This window comes from Microchirus variegatus (assembly GCF_963457635.1).
Source record: "Microchirus variegatus genome assembly, chromosome: 15".
Lineage (NCBI taxonomy): Eukaryota > Metazoa > Chordata > Actinopteri > Pleuronectiformes > Soleidae > Microchirus > Microchirus variegatus.
In genome coordinates this window covers 3,178,373-3,195,872 of record NC_139816.1, presented here as the reverse complement: position 1 = coordinate 3,195,872, position 17,500 = coordinate 3,178,373, and the positions used below count along the sequence as shown (strand labels likewise).

General features: G+C 39.1%; 1 protein-coding gene across 1 annotated transcript in view; it reads right to left on the bottom strand.

The window, feature by feature from the left end:
- Window positions 1-17,500, bottom strand: part of cnksr2a (connector enhancer of kinase suppressor of Ras 2a) — a gene marked incomplete at both ends in the record, with an annotated part of 73,391 nt that overhangs the window by 54,426 nt on the left and 1,465 nt on the right. Inside the window, 2 exons of the mRNA XM_083901308.1 lie at window positions 3,802-4,004; window positions 4,732-4,895. Coding sequence (XP_083757434.1) covers window positions 3,802-4,004; window positions 4,732-4,895 — 367 coding nt within the window. The remainder of the gene's footprint in view (window positions 1-3,801; window positions 4,005-4,731; window positions 4,896-17,500) is intronic.

The following is a 17,500-nucleotide window of genomic DNA, read 5'->3' as shown; positions in this document are numbered from 1 at the left end:
TCGCTCTCATTGGTTATTGCTGGGTTCTGCTCACGCCCCCCCCCCAACACCGTTCAGTCGTAAATATGGAACAAGTTTAATTCTTGATTTGAAAGACTCTGATGCGTCCGACGATGTCTGAATCTCGTCTGTCGATCCCTCACACTACAGGATAGTCTGTTCAAATCGGCCTTGAATCGGAAGGTCCTTCAGACGATTGTCAGATCGGGACTGAAGTCTGGCCAAGTGTCCTCTGCGGTGCAGTCTAGACGGGCATTAGGAACAGAGTCTCCCAATGGACGGTTTGTCTTCTGCCATCATTAACTACCGTTTCCGTCGTCAAGGAGACCTCAAGGAGACCTACCCTAGCAACGGCGCTTTGATGATTTTAACGGGAAAGCATTTGAAGACTAATTGTATTTGTAAAGTTTCTAAAACATTGGAACCCATGGGAGTTGCCCCGCACGCTAACTGACTATTAAGCCCGTGCTATACTTCACGGACCCCGGTATACTCGCGCGTCAGGGTCCTGTAGTATCCCACTTCACCATTGGGTGGTGGTACAAGTCTGGACGCAGGGAACGGGACGCATTCCTACCCAAAAAAAGAAGAAGAGACCGATACTACAACTCCCTCGGACACGTCTGGTTTGAGCGGCTCATCAGCAGAAAGGCCCGTCGGGCAGCGGAGTCCGGGGGTCTGCCGCTTCGAGCCGGTTGCCAGGTCGAGGCTCAGATGACTATCCTTGACGACTACTTCTTCCGTTGTCTAAAATGTTTTTTCTACTTGGTGAGCGTGGGCGTATACTCCACCTAACAGTGGGGCGCAATTTCAGTTTTGCGCATTGCGCTGTCCACGCGCACCTAACGCCAAAATCTGGGCTGCACGCGCAGCCTACGCATTGCCAGTGGGTCTATACCAGGAAACGTGGTACACCTGTGATTTTAAAAAACAATGCAACATATTCACTCCATTTACAAAAAAAAATAATTAGCAATTGGTTGTTTTGTACGGAAGAGTATTAGAGACATATGGAAAAGGATTTTCTGAAAGAAAGTAAAAAAAAAAAAAAAAAAAAGCATGGATTCTGAGATTAAAATCGGAGATTAAAGTGGGAATTTTCAGATTAAAGTTGGAATTCTGAGATCAAACTATGAGATTAAAGTCGGAATTCTGAGATTAAAGTTGGAATTCTGAGATTAAAGTCTGAGATTTAGTCGGAATTCTCAGATTTAAGTTGGAATTCTGAGATTAAAGTTGGAATTCTGAGATTAAAGTCTGAGATTTAATCGGAATTCTGAGATTAAAGTCCAAATCAGATTAAAGTCTGAATTCTGAGATTAAAGTCTGAGATATAGTCGGAATTCTGAGATTAAAGTCTGAGATTTAGTTGGAATTCTGAGATTAAAGTTGGAATTCTGAGATTAAAGTTGGAATTCTGAGATTCAAGTCTGAGATTTAGTCGGAATTCTCAGATTTAAGTTGGAATTCTGAGATTAAAGTTGGAATTCTGAGATTAAAGTCTGAGATTTAATCGGAATTCTGAGATTAAAGTCCAAATCAGATTAAAGTCTGAATTCTGAGATTAAAGTCTGAGATTTAGTCGGAATTCTGAGATTAAAGTCTGAGATTTAGTCGGAATTCTGAGATTAAAGTTGGAATTCTGAGATTAAAGTTGGAATTCTGAGATTAAAGTCTGAGATTTAGTCTTAATTCTGAGATTAAAGTCCAAAATCAGAGATTAAAGTCCGAATTCAGAGACCAAAGTAAAAGTCTTGATTCTGAGATTAAAGTCTGAGATTAAAGTCAGAATTCTGAGATCAAAGTCTGGGGTTAAAGTAAGAAAACAGGAAAACCTGCGAGAATGCAGAGAGAAGATGGAGCGGCATGTTCTGCTTCAATGTCGCTTTGCCATTTACAGTTGCATCACCGTGTTCATTTGCATAAGTGTGTGCGTCGATGCGAGTGTGTGGGAGTTTCTCTGGGGTTGCTGACATGTCTCTATCCGTTTAAATGTGTGTGTGTGTGTGTGTGTGTGTGTGTGTGTGTGTGTGTGTGTGTGTGTGTGTGTGTGTGTGTGTGTGTGTGTGTGTGTGTGTGTGCGCGTGTGTGCGTGCGTGAGGCCCGAGGACAGATGTGTGTGCTCGGCATTTGACCAAACCGATGTCAGAGACCTTTAGTTTCTGTATCTGATCCGCGGCCTCGAGGGCAGGAGATTTCGTCGAGTCATGAATAAGTGAAGTGACAGAGAGAGCGACAGGGATGAAAAAGCTCCGACATTATCTTCTTAGAAAAAAAAACAAAAACAAACAAACATATTTCACTGACGACGTCAAACAACCGAGCAGCAGCAGCAGCAGCAGCAGCAGCAGCAGCAGCAGCAGCAGTTTATGTGCTGCAGCTTTCAGCTTCAGTAGTAAACAGAGGGGAAGCAACATGCATCAAAGACTCCATCATCACAGGGTGCATTTATGACTCCACTTAATCCAGATTATTACGTCTATGACAACAGCAATTTAGAGTTATTTGACTTTGTTTTCGTTTCTTGGGATTATCTGGTGACAAAATACAGAGTTCATTATGGAATTCAATCACTTATCACTTACCTCTTTTATCAAATCAACAAATTAATTATTCAATTTGTATAGTTTTCATGTTTGTGTATTTCTTAGTCTCAGTCTCAGTCTTAATCTTAGTCTCAGTCTCAGTCTTAGTCTCGAAGGATCTTTTGCAGGTTTTTCATTTTGTGCTTTAGGGCAGTTTTGGTGTAAAGTAAACAAGCACAGAGCTGATTTGTATTCATAGTGTTTCCCTCGCTGCCCTCGCTCAGTTGTGTTGTTTATACCCTACAGTACAGACTGTTCAAAGTGTTTTTCACCATCGTACGACAACAATCTGATAATAGCAACATATTCACTCCATTTACAAAAATAAATAATTAGTAATTAGTTGTTTTGTACGGAAGAGTATTAAGAGACATATGGAAAAGGATTTTCTGAAAGAAAGTAAAAAATTCTGAATTCTGAGATTTAGTCTGGGATTAAGTCGGAATTCTGAGATTAAAGTTGGAATTCTGAGATTAAAGTTGGAATTCTGAGATTAAAGTCGGAATTCTGAGATTAAAGTTGGAATTCTGAGATTTAAGTTGGAATTCTGAGATTTAAGTCTGAGATTTAGTCGGAATTCTGATATTAAAGTTGGAATTCTGATATTAAAGTTGGAATTCTGAGATTAAAGTCGGAATTCTGATATTTAAGATGGAATTCTGAGATTTAAATCAGAATTCTGAGATTAAAGTTGGAATTCTGAGATTAAAGTCTGAGATTTAGTTGGAATTCTGAGATTAAAGTTGGAATTCTGAGATTAAAGGCGGAATTCTGATATTAAAGTTGGAATTCTGAGATTAAGGTCGAAATTCTGATATTTAAATTGGAATTCTGAGATTAAAGTCGGAATTCTGAGATTTAAATCTGAGATTTAGTCGGAATTCTGAGATTAAAGTTTAAATTCTGATATCAAAATTGGAATTCTGAGATTAAAGTCGGAATTCTGATATTTAAGATGGAGTTCTGAGATTAAAGTCAGAATCAGATTAAAGTCTGAATTCTAAGACTCAAGTAAAATTCAGAATTCTGACATTCAATTCTGAGATTAAAGAAAAAGTCAGAAAAGTAAAACTCTTTAAAAAATAATTTACATGTATCTACACGTGGCCCCTACACTCTAACATAATATAATCTAATTATGGAGAAATTAATCTTCCAAGTACTCGTGGGCCTTTAATCTCTACGTGGCTATAAAGACAGAGATTAGACACAGTACCTGTCCAGCCAGGCGAGCAGGCTCTTGGCAGCGGTGATGAGGTCGACCACAGAGGTCAGCAGGTCGTTGGGTAGCCGCCGCGAGGACCTGCTCTCTGATTGGCTGCTGCGGCGGCGGCCGGAGATGAAGTTCTGCAGGTTTTTAGCCGACGCGCCGAGTTTGTGAGCCAGAGTCCGGACGCTCTCCGTCTCCAGACCTGAGTTCTGAACACACACACACACACACACATGAGATGCTGTTATTGAATATTATTGATTTTATAATCAAAAGTCTGACGCAGTGAGGCAGAGGAACGTCATTAAGACACTTTGAGACTTTTCAGGAGGATAAATATTGTAATTTTTACACTCTGATATTCATGAGAAAGCTGTGGTTGGGATTCATTTGGCAGATTTTGGTTATTTTGCCTCGAGTCTGATTCCATTTTTCTTTGGCCCTTTATTACTTATTTATCTACTGTTTTTGTTTTGACCTGTTTTATGTGTTTAATGTGGATAATATAGCATTTTTAAGTCCATTCTGAGGGTGTATTTTCAATAAATCATCATTCAAGTCATCATTTTGGGTATTATATGTGTATTTTATCATATGTGGGGTTAAAAAAAACTTCGGCAAAAAATACTTTCCCCTTTTTAAACGTCTTTTCCGACTGTTATGTATGTATATTAATGTGTATAAATATCTATGATTTATGCTGCTTGTTTGAAAGGGATTTAATATGACAAACTATAAAACTTTGGGACTATTTTTCACATCATTTGGACGACACCACCACCACCACTAACAACCTGCAATCTATTACACTCGCGGCACTCAAGCAGAATGGGAAACATTTAAAAAAAGGGAAAAAAAAGGTTAATGAGACTGCAGCTCTGCACCAACACAACAACACAACAACACAACAACAACACAACAACAACACAAACTCACCAGAGCACACAGCAGGTCCACCGCCTCCAGAATCAGCTCCTGGTGTCCGATGCGAGAGACGCCCAGCTCCTCCAGCTCGGCGTGGCTGATCCTCAGCAGCCGCTCGCCACACACACCTCCACGCTCAAACACACACACGTACTGCTGCAAACAGTCGTCCAGACCTGCACCAACACACACACACACACACACACACACACACACACACAATCAAGGTTACTCATGTCTCAATAACACAAAATGAGATTAAGGCGACAAACACACAAACACAGGAGAGAAAACACTGAGGTACACGTTGTATTCACCTAACCCTAGTATGGTTCCTCACGATACCATACATAAACACAATAATATCACAATACTAAGTAAATAAAGTAAAATACAAACATTGCATACTACTACTACTACTACATCTTACATTTTTATAACGTGAAATAAAAATTCAGCAAGATATTCTAGTAAAACCGTTGAAATGATTATGCTAGCACTAGCGTGCTGAAGAGGAGATATTAGCATGCTAGTGTTCCACGCACAGCATTACAACAAAACTCTCAAGTAGTTAACGAACAGGAATTAATTTGTCTCAACATAATAACGTAGAAAAAGACGTTGAAAAGTGTTAAAGTAAAAAAAAATGTGCGGTGTTAACATGCTAGCATGAGCATTAGCATGCTGACTAATGTCAGAAAAGTCAAAAACAAAACAAGTAGTTTCAAATAAAAAACAGTTGTTTGTTTGTTTTTTAAAAAGGAGATAGATTTAAAGCAGCTCGATGTTTTAGTTAAAACACTTTTTACTCACGTACAGGAAATGAAACCATGTTTGAGTTTGGGCGGGAAAAACAGGTGTTACTCATCAAATTAACGGCCAACTTCAATTTAAATATTCACACCTGTGATTAGTCCTGGGCCTGTTGAATTATCATGTCTTTTAATTATTATTAATTTACAATCTTTCACATTCTATACTTACATTTTTAATAATGTCATTTTATTGACATTATTCATAATTATTAGGCCTCAATTACGTTTATTTTCCCTTTTACATTTGAAAATAACTTAGGATTAATAAAAATAGCTGCTATATCTGATATTTCTGTCTCCAACAGTCTCTATTGATGTGCGTTAAATCAATGTACAGCACGTACAGTGATGAATCTATACGCTTTCTCACCTCGCTCTCGCAAATCCTTCATTGCCATAAGGGATTATTGTGGGATGCCGTTTGACGGCTCTTATAATCTGATTATAATCACGTCTCTTTTCCGGAGAGAACAAACGAGGGTGATGGGAATATAAGTGGAGGCGACTCTCGGACCGTTCGCCTGCAGATCAATAACCCGAGAATTAAAATGACAGGTTTGCAGGAGTTTCACTGCAGAGGCAATAATCACACTTTTATTCACCCACACTCTCTCACTTCTGCACAATCTGCCTGTTCTTGTTCTTTTCTGTTCTGTTCTGTCGGGAGCAAACACGACGCAGATTTCTAGAGATTGTAAAACAACCTCTTTCTGCTGCTGGTTCCACTTGGTGTGAGATAATGCGACAGCTGCGGCGTCACGTTCCGCAGCCATTTCGGCTCGTTTCACACACTCCTGAAAGCCCAACAGGAGCAAACATTCAGAGACACCCAAAGGTATTTTTAGGGCATTTATAGTTTCCTCGCTTCTTAATGAACGGGAACAAAAAAACAGAGAAGGAGAAAAGTGTCAGTCTGAGAGTTTAGAGACGAGAGAAGAAACTTCCCTCTGTCATGGTGATAAATGATGATATCATTTCGCAATCTCCCAAATCTACTAAACGGGCGGGTAATTCTGTTAGTTACTGCTGTGAAGTTTGAAGCACGGAATATGGATTTTTCATTTTCTGGACACTTTCAATTCGACAGGGCGACGCAGACTATTACGATGGAGATACTTTTTCGTTTTTTTGAAAAAAGTCAGCTCACTGTCAAAGTGCATCAGGGCAAATGGATCATTTCCGGAATTTAAAAAATTCATTAAAATTATTCCTTAAGAGATTTGCAAATATTTTCAATGGATCCTTGTTCAGAGCGATGCCGACTATTATGATGGTAAATTTCAAGTCATTCCGAGATACTTTTTGTTTTTGAGAAGAAACTCAGCTCACTGTCAAAGTGCATCAGGGTAAATGGATCATTTCAAGAATTTCAAAAATTCATTAAAATTATTCCTGAAGAGGTTTGCAAATATTTTCAACAGATCCTTGTTCAGAGCGATGTCGACTATTATGATGGTAAATTTCAAGTCATTCCGAGATACTTTTTGTTTTTGAGAAGAAACTCAGCTCACTGTCAAAGTGCATCAGGGTAAATGGATCATTTCCGGAATTTAAAAAATTCATTAAAATTATTCCTTAAGACTTTTGCAAATATTTTCAACGGATCCTTGTTCAGAGCGATGCCGACTATTATGATGGTAAATTTCAAGTAAGTCCGACATTTTTTCGTTTTTATGAAAAAAGTCAGCTCAGTCAAAGTGCATCAGGGCAAAGGGTTCATTATGGGAATTTAAAAAATTATTTTAAATTATTCCTTAAGAGTTTTGCAAATATTTTCAATGGATCCTTGTTCAGAGCGATGCCGACTATTATGATGGTAAATTTCAAGTCATTCCGAGATACTTTTTGTTTTCGAGAAGAAAGTCAGCTCACTGTCAAAGTGCATCAGGGCAAAAGGATCATTTCCGGAATTTCAAAAATTCATTAAAATTATTCCTTAAGAGTTTTGCAAATATTTTCAACGGATCCTTGTTCAGGGCGATGCCGACTATTATGATGGTAAATTTCACGTAATTCCGAGATACTTTTCGTTTTTTTGAAAAAAGTCAGCTCACTCTCAAAGTGCATCAAAGCAAATGGATCATTTCCAGGATTTCAAAAATTCATTAAAATTATTCCTTAAGAGGTTTGCGAATATTTTCAACGGATCCTTATTCAGGGCGATGCCGACTATTTTGATGGTAAATTTCAAGTCATTCCGAAATACTTTTTGTTTTCGAGAAGAAAGTCAGCTCACTGTCAAAGTGCATCAGGGCAAATGGATCATTTCATGAATTTCAAAAATTCATTAAAATTAATGGTAAATTTCAAGTCATTCCAAGATACTTTTTTTTTTTTTGCTGATGAGCCGCTGCCTGCCTGGTGCAGCATGATAAATCAGTTAATATTAAAATTCCTCCAAAAATAAATTGAAAATCAAGCCATAGGTTCTTATTGAAGAAACCCTTTTCGATCCTTTGCACTTCGACGTTTCTTTTCCTGGAAAAAAAACGAGCACTCGTGCGTCCTCCTGACCCACGGCGGCGGCGGCTTCTGTGCAGCCGAGACCTAAACCTCCCACATATAGAAGAGGGGTTTTATTATAGTTGTAGAAACAAAGTGGTCTCAGGCGAGCGCTGCTGCTGCTGCTGCTGCTGCTGCTGCTGCTGCTGCTGCTGCTGCTGCTGCTGCTGCTGCTGCTGCTGCTGCTGCTGTCGAGCCAAAACCACCCAAAACAAACCCTGGAACAAAGGAGGTAATGGACGCACAATCAGGCAGCCAACCGCGGGTACGACTTCACTGTTTGATTGTGTAACGTCTGTGTTTTTGTGTGTGTGCGTGTGTGTGTGTGTGTGTGTGTGTGTGTGTGTGTGTGTGTCTGGCAGCGGCGGGGTTTGCTGAGTCAAAGGAAAAGCAGATGAAGACAGAGCAGCTGAGCTGCAGCCCCTGGCTCCCAGAACAATGAATGTATCCAGCTTCTAACCTCTTAACAAACAGCCAAGTGGTAAACACACACACCTCGCAACACACACACACACACACACACACACACTGAGGAATGAGCATTGATTTCCCCTGCTCACAGTCCCTGCTTTATAACACACTCATCTATCATAAGCCCACTATCTGGATCGCAGAACGAGAAGGAGGAGAAAATCAAAAAAAAACTTCATAACCCAGCTGCTAAATTGCATGCAAACCATTTCACTCGCACACATTCCGTCTCCCGTCAGCGACGAGCAAACTGCATTTGTCAGATTCTCGGGGGGGGAGGGGGCACCCTCCTCCACCGTCTGAGCTTCCTCACTCAGGAACATTTTCATAATAAGATGTCAGATGTCCGAAAATGTGGAAACATGGTGCTTGTTTGTCATAATTCAGTTTCTTTGTTCTATGGAGCAAAGAAAATATTCACATTCAACCCCGTTTTTTTTTTTTTTTTGGGGGGGGGGGGGGGGTCCCTGATAACACCTACGAAAAACATTGCATTTTAAAGTAAACATCACCTTTAAAACTATGAAATAGGAGCCTGAAAAATCAAGGAAGTCACGTAAACAACACCGTGGTCCTCGAGCTGTGCAAAGAGTAAAATTACAGAGGTTTTAGCAAAGAGATGACCAGGTTCTCCAGTTTGGCACTTTCCAGGAGATGTTTGGAATATTTTTTTTTTTTTTTTTTTATAAATATAGACACAAAGCTCAACTAAAAGGCCAGGAAATTTTTAGATGAGTCGATGCGATATTGGTCCAAATCACTGGATCGGATATCAGACTGATAAAAATGTCAAATCCAATATAATCCCCCCAAAATTCCTATATATTATATTGCATGTCTGACTATGAAAATGAGCAACAACATTTTAGCTGAGTCATGTTTGGCCTTGTATGACTCAGCACAAAATGTGTCAGTATCGGTAGATCCTCCAGTTTGCGATATCGCTATCGTATCCGTATCGTCCATATTTTATACTTGACTTTTCGGTGTAACGTGTAATATTTAGATTTAACTATGTAATATATGCGTATACTTAAACAAATATTGGTGTAAATGTGTAAGAAAGTTAGGCTCTTTGTGGTCAAACGTCCTCCTGTTATTGTCGGCTCGTCACAAACGGATCCTCCTCGTCATCGTAATCGCAATAATAACAGCTTTTTTTTTCTTCCCCTAATAGACGGATGAAGCTGATTAAAACAATGTTGGCTCTCACACGGTGAAGTGTTACTACTGCAGAGAGGAAGAGGAGGAGGAGGAAGAGGAGGAAGAGGAGGAGGAGGAGGAAGAGACTGCGCTGCTAAAGTTCACTGATTATCAGCGTCGCTCATCACTGAGAGAGAGCGTTAATGTTCTGAAAGGCCTGAAGACTGAGGAGTCAAATCACAAGTGACATGAGCGACCGACACACACACACACCCACACACACACACTGTAGAATGACAGACATAAAAGTCAGTGGTTTCCCGACTTCTTCGCCGTAAAAGCCCTTATTTAAAAAAATGACATCATCCTCTATGACCACGGTTCTCAAACTGTGGTGCGTGGGCCACCAGTGGTACGAGAGCTTCCTCTGTACTGGAGCTGAGGGAATTTTGTAGAAAAATTAAACAAACAATGTGCCCAGTAAGAGGGGCACTTCCTGTTTCGTGGAAGTGCTCCAAATTCGAAATGTCCGACTTCCTGTTGGGTCAAGGTCGCGTCCGTAGACGCGTTCGGGGTCGGCCCCCTTGTGTCACGTATGAAGTTTAGTGGCGGTCGATGTAATCAATCACGTTAAAGGGCACTTCCTGTCTCGTGGAGGAGTTTTCGCTCATTTACGAAGTGCGCGTAAAATTGCCAAAATCGAACAGCAAAATTAAAAAATTAAAAAATGGACTTCCTGTTGAGTTGAGGCCATGGTTCCGATGGACTTTTTTGTTCATCTTGGGCTATAACATCTTCCCACCAAGATTCGGGAAATTCTGTGGAACTTAATTTTGGCTCGGTTTTCACCTTAGGGGGCGCTATATACAGCATTTGAGCAGCGCACACGTTCGGGCAAGAGTTTTTATGAACGTTAACCCCCTGATTGATTTCTTATATGCAGTTTCAGCCATTTATTGTCCACCAATTTATTTTAAAAAATACTGAAATACTGTTCTACTGTTCTGGAGCTGAGGGATTTTGTAGAACAATTAAACAAATAACAACTAATGTGCCAAGAAAGAGGGCACTTCCTGTTTCTTGGCCAAATGGTGGCTAAATTCAAAATGTCCGACTTCCTGTTGGGTCAAGGTTGCGTCCGTAGACGCGTTCGGGGTCGGCCTCTTGTGTCACGTATGAAGTTTAGTGGCGATCGATGTTATCGATGTATGGCGTACGTTAAAGGGCACTTCGTGTCTCATTTGCGAAGTGTGCGTAAAATCGCCGACTTCCTGTTGAGTTGAGGCCATGGTTCCTGTGGACTTTTTTGTTCGTCTTGGGCTAGAACATCTTCCCACCAAGTTTCGGGAAATTCTGTGAAACTTAATTTTTTTTGGCTTGGTTTTCACCTTAGGGGGGCGCTAAAGAGCATTTGAGCACCGCGTTGATTTATTTTATGTAGTTTCAGCCATTTATTGGTCACCAATGTATTTAGTTTTGACCTTTTTTGGGGGCCAAATTGTTACTTTTTTTGAAGTTTCAACCATTTTGCAATTACTTTGATCTCCAGTGATACTTTTAAATAATTAACAATTAAGTTAAGTGGTAGATGACTTAAATCAAATAGTTTATTGATTACTTATCAAGCTTTACTTGAACGTAATAGTTCCAACCATTTATTCATTTCTTTAATGTAGTTTCAACCATTTATTGGTCACCAATTTATTAGTTTTGACCAGTTATAATTTCTATTGTTGTTGTTGTTGTTCCCCATATGTCCAATCCATTCATTCAGCTGATGAATATGTAAAAAAATTTACATTTTTGCCATGTAAACAGAATATGACAGTGAACGTGCACACGCGAGAGAGTTCACGTGTTCGACTGGTTGAGGGAAAAAGGCCGTGATTCAACGCTGACTCATGCATTTAACTCCCACAGAGACACACTTTTCATAACAGCGGGCGATCCAAACTCCCACAAACACTCACTCACTCGCTCTCACACACACACACACACACACACACAGATCTAATGAATTCTGCGTCGACTTTTGCGATTGTTTCCAGAGTCCTGTAAAAGATCTGTGGCGTTTACGCGTCGTCTGTTCCCAAACAATCCGAAACCGCGGTGACAATAAAACGTCAGGCGAGCGTTCTGCCTGACAGCAGTTAGACGTGTGTTTGTGACGAGAAGGCAGAAGGTTGCCAGTTTGAACCCCGGCACGAAAACCACTACACACCGTCTCTATTGTTTGTATTGTTACCCTTCTCTTCCCACTCAGGCGTCTCCTGAAAATGGTGTTCCCACTCAGCTAATTTGCATAACTCAATTACAAAATCTGGAGGGACATATTTTTCTGAAATGATGTGGAAATAAAGAAACCATTTCCTGGTTATGAATGTGTTATTGGTTTCATCATCCATCAACAACATCCTGTCATCAACTATAGAGAAAAGTTGTGTCTTATGAAATGCAGTGAAAAATAGAAGGTAGTTTGGTAGCTGCTTTTAATCTGTAATCTGTTTCACCACAACCTGTCTCGGCAGATGCCGCACATCTGAGTTCGAGTTTATTTATCGACAACTCCTTGAGTCCAATACATCTCTGGTTCTGTCATATTTTTTAGTTATTTATTAATTTAGTAAGCTAATGTTTGCTAGCCTTTTGTTTTTTTTTAGCTTAGATTGTACAGCTGCTGGTTTTTTTTTAGCTAAAAGCTAAAATAGTTCATCAATGTTCATCAATGTTAGCAATCTCAACCATTTATCAATTACTTTTATCAAATCTTTCAGCTAAATAATCCTTCATAATCCTTATTAACCCCATGTTTCCTTTCACCACAACCTGTCTCGGCAGACGCAGAACATCCGAGTTAGTGTTTATTTATCGATAACCCTTTGAGATCTCGTTTTCGAGGGAGTCCAATACATCTCTGGTTCTGTCAGATTTTTTTTGTTATTTATCAATTTAGTAAGCTAATGCATTTAGCTTAAGGTTTAGCATTACCATAACCTTTTTTTTGTTTAGCTTAGATTCTACAGCTACTGATTATTTTTAGCTAAAAGCTAAAATAGTTTATAAATGTTAGCAAACCATTTATCAATGACTTTTATCAAATCTTGTAGCTAAATAATCCTTCATAATCCTTATTAACCCCATTTTTCCTTTCACCACAACCTGTCTAGGCAGATGCCGAACATCTAAGTTCGAGTTTATTTATCGATAACCCTTTGAGATCTCATTTTTTGAGGGCGTCCAATTCTGTTCTGTTCGGTTTAGCATAACATTTGTTTAGATTAAGATTTACCATTACCGTAACCTTTTTTTTTTTTTTTAGCCTAGATTGTACAGCTAAAATAGTTTGCCAATGTTAGCAAAATCAACCATTTATAGATGACTTTTATCAAATCTTGTAGCTAAATAATCCTTAATAATCCTTTTTAAAGACAACCATTTCTACATTTCTACATTCAATTGTAGTTTTAGTCATTTATTGACGACTTTGAACTTAATGTTTTCTTAAGCTTTAGCTTTAGCTTGAACATGTAAACTATTACTATTCATTTGAGATAACAATTAAAATTGTTAACGTTTCAACCACTGATTGATGGCTTTAACCTTTTAAATGTCAACAATTTACTTTTACTTTTAAATTAATTAAGTTTAAACTGTTTAAATTCCCTCTATTAGGGAGTAGTAAAAAAATAGTTGATTAATTCAGTAATTGGTTAATTAAATACTCTTTACAGCCTGAAACCCAACAAAGTAGAAGGAGGACTCAGCAGATTAAAGTTGTGAAAGAGTCCTTTCTGGTACACGGAGGCCACCGTAGTTGTTTTGAATAGAGGAACTGTCTCGACTTCTTTCACACGAGGCTTTCAAATATGCACCAGATGGCTCCATCGTGCTTAAAAAGCAAAAAAACGCTGGGTGTCAGACGTTGATGGATCGCCGTCACAAAGACACAGCATTGTTACGCTGCAGCTCCAAATGTTAGCGTTGTGTGTTCGGGAGGCGACGCGCGATCGTGTTCCACGCTGCTGAAATGTCACCGGGAAAATTGCACAGATCTGTCTCCATTAGGGAAGACTCCCTAAACTCCTGCAGTGTGCAGGTAGTTCATAACTCAACGTGGCGTAAATTGATGGCTTTTTATGACGGAGTTTGCGACAGCATGCAGATGTCCTGATCAGAAGCTGCTGTTGGCGTCATGAGAAAGTCAGAATTTTGAGATAGTAAGTCATTATTATGAAATAGTAAGTCATTATTATGAAATAGTAAGTTGTTATTATGAGATAGTAAGTCATTATTATGAAATAGTAAGTCATTATTATGAAATAGTAAATCGTTATTATGAAATAGTAAGTCGTTATTATGAGATAGTAAGTCATTATTATGAAATAGTAAGTCGTTACTATGAAATAGTAAGTTATTATTATGAGATAGTTAGTCATTATTATGAGATAATAAGTCATTATTATGAGATAGTAAGTCATAATTATGAAATAGTAAGTCGTTATTATGAGATAGTAAGTCATTATTATGAAATAGTAAGTCGTTATTATGAGATAGTAAGTCATTATTATGAGATAGTAAGTCGTTATTATGAGATAGTAAGTCATTATTATGAGATAGTAAGTCATTATTATGAGATAGTAAGTCATTATTATGAGATAGTAAGTCATTATGAGATTATAAGTCATTATTATGAGATAGTAAGTCATTATTATGAGATATAAAGTCATTATTATGAGATAATAAGTCATTATTATGAGATATTAAGTCATTATTATGAGATAGTAAGTCATTATTATGAGATATTAAGTCATTATTATGAGATAGTAAGTCATTATTATGAGATAGTAAGTCATTATTATGAGATATTAAGTCATTATTATGAGATTGTAAGTCATTATTATTATTAAATGAACGAGGGATTTCAGGCACGCAGCTAACACTTTAGCGACAGCTTTAGCTTACTCAATTTCCCATAATTCCTCAGTTAACGGCACCTTAAAGGGACAGGCTCCACAAACACTATGATAAATGAAGTAACACACAATAAAAAAAACCTACTTATGATGCAACAAATGTGTCTGTAAACACAAAAATACACAGAAATACCACGCCATACATCATCACCGGCTTTACCGTAAACAACATATATATCATTTTAAGTGTGATCAAATAAAACGTTTGCCCGTGTGAACAGAAGAATTCCCACCACACCCATGTACAGTAGCGTCTCAAGTTACTATTGAAGTGAAGCCACTCCCTTATTGTTTGAGCCGCAGTCGTGAGCCGGTCCGACACGGTCGCCATGTCAACAATGGTCGGACCCTGTGGCCCCTGGACGTCTGCGGTGTGTGTGTGATCTGTATATGTTATGATACACACACACACACACACACACACACACACACACATTCACAGTATCAAAATACAGTATATCATGTTTCCCTCTCTGTCGCCACTGACACACCCCTGAGACCCAGAGTGAACCCAATAGCACACTCAGGCACGCCACGTGTGTTGTGTATATGTGTGTATACACTGCATGTGTGTGTGTGTGCGTGTGTGTGTGTGTGTGTGCAATTGTCCGAGGGCCCGGGTGATGCCTTCTGTTCAGAGCGGGCATGTGTGTGTGTGTGTGTGTGTGTGTCTGTCAGCTGTTCGGCACAGACGGTCTGAGATGCACAACTCACCATCCACCCACAACACACACACACACACACACACACACACACAGCACAGCACATATAAACACATGGCATATGCACATGACCAACAAATAACCAATCCAGCGTTTAGGGTCTGAATAAATGACCCACAAATCCATGTAAACAACTATTTGTCATTTGTTTACCAAAGCTGATGAGTCAGTGTCGAAGCGTTGACCCCCCCCCCCCCCCCCCCCCCCGCTGTGACGTGGTGAATATAAATCCCAAAAATGAATTATAACCCGCAAGCAAGGAAACCGGGATTCGAACTGTGACCTTCTCGCTGCGAGGCAACGATACGAGCCACTGTGTCACCGCGCCGCGCAAAAAAAAAGTCAAATTGAAACTTATAAATTAAACTTTGAATAAAAAAGTGGACATACAAACTACACTGATAAGGCCACTCGATCGAACCCCGGGACTCAAACCGCTAACCTTCTTGCTAAGAGGCACCAATGCTAACCACTTCACCACCGTGCAACCTATAAAGTCACATTTAAAAGTTACAATTGTATTATTACACTTTGTACAACAGGTGGACGTACAGTTGGTTTATCTGGCTGAGGACAACCCAGAAGTAAGAATATACTGAACAGCCACCAGGGGGCGACAACACGGGTCTGTCTATGTGAAAATGGATGTTGATGAATGTTCATGAAGAGTATTATTGGACTCGATCGCTAGTTTTCAGCTCTTCTTCGCTACAATCTTAGAAATAAGGGTTCCAAAAGTGTAAATATAGAGTTTTTCCAGTATCTTCAGATTGTCTGTTTTAACGAATAAAAATGACCGTATACATGGGATTTTCTCATTTGGACTCAAATTCATGCTAGGAACCGACCGTTTACCTTCAGATTATTATTATTCCGTGGCTTTGCGGTCATTTTTGAGGATTGCTAACGTAAATACAAACTCGGAGGTCAGGTGTGGCCAAAATGCAATATTAAATTTAAAAAAAACATGGATTGGGGAAGCCAAAATGAAGTTGCACTGAATTTCACGAAACTTGGTGGGAAGTTGTAATAGCCCAAGACGAACAAAAAAGTCCATTGGGACCATGGCCTCAACTCAACAGGAAGTCGGCCATTTTTGAATTTAGGCATCCATCTTGGCCATTTGCACACAATTACACTCCTACCTTCCAACTCTTTACATTTGATTCACACACAAAAAACCAATACGTTATCTCTTTAATATGACATTAAAAATATATTATATATATTATCAATGTATAATATATAATAAAATGTGCCTTACTGTAGTAAAACTGCCTGAGAGGACAAGTCTATGTGGACAAGTCGGGTCCAAAATAAAAGGGAAAGACTTTAAAAGGTCACATCAACAGCTAAGTGTGAAAACAACGACAGAAAACTGTAAAAAAAAACAACAATGAGTGAATTACAGACCCTGACGTGTGTGAGTGACAGCTGATGTGAGAACTCAACGTGCCAAAGTTTTTTCTATTAAAATTCAAAACGGGCCTCGACAACTCTGCGAATCTCTGACACGTAAAAGCACAAACACGGTTAAATCACCGTTATGTTCGAAGAGACACTTAACTCTGGGATTTAACTTTATTTAACTGTAAATCCAAGCTCACCACAGCCTCCATTTTACAAGAAATAAAGACCGTTTTTTTATTTCTTTACAACCACTTTTTAGCTTTTGGCGAGAATTTAAGACAACGCCCCCAAGTTTTGTTTATTATTCAACGATATTATTCGCCTCTTTGTGTGTGTGTGTGTGTGTGTGTGTGTGTGTTTGAGCCCCAAGTGCGACGAGGACGCTCCGCTGTGACCTTCACAACGCTGCCATTTTCTGCCAAGTGGACACAGAGTATATTAATTGTTGAATGGACGTCGCAGTATCGACGCGGCAGTTCAAACTAAATGAGTCCAGGCGATAAATCTCAGCTAATCTTTCTATAAAATGTCTGCAAGTTAATGACATGACGTGCATATTATTCGTCAGGTGGTGCAACCAATTTAAACCAATAAATGATAAGTTAAAGTGACCAAATGGTTTAGAAATGTAATGTGTGTAGTTAGTATGCTGAATTTATGAAATTGTGTATTAGTGTGATTATTTTTCCTGTCTTTAAATGTAAAATTGGATGTTAAGGATGCTTAAAACCTGACCTACAGAGCA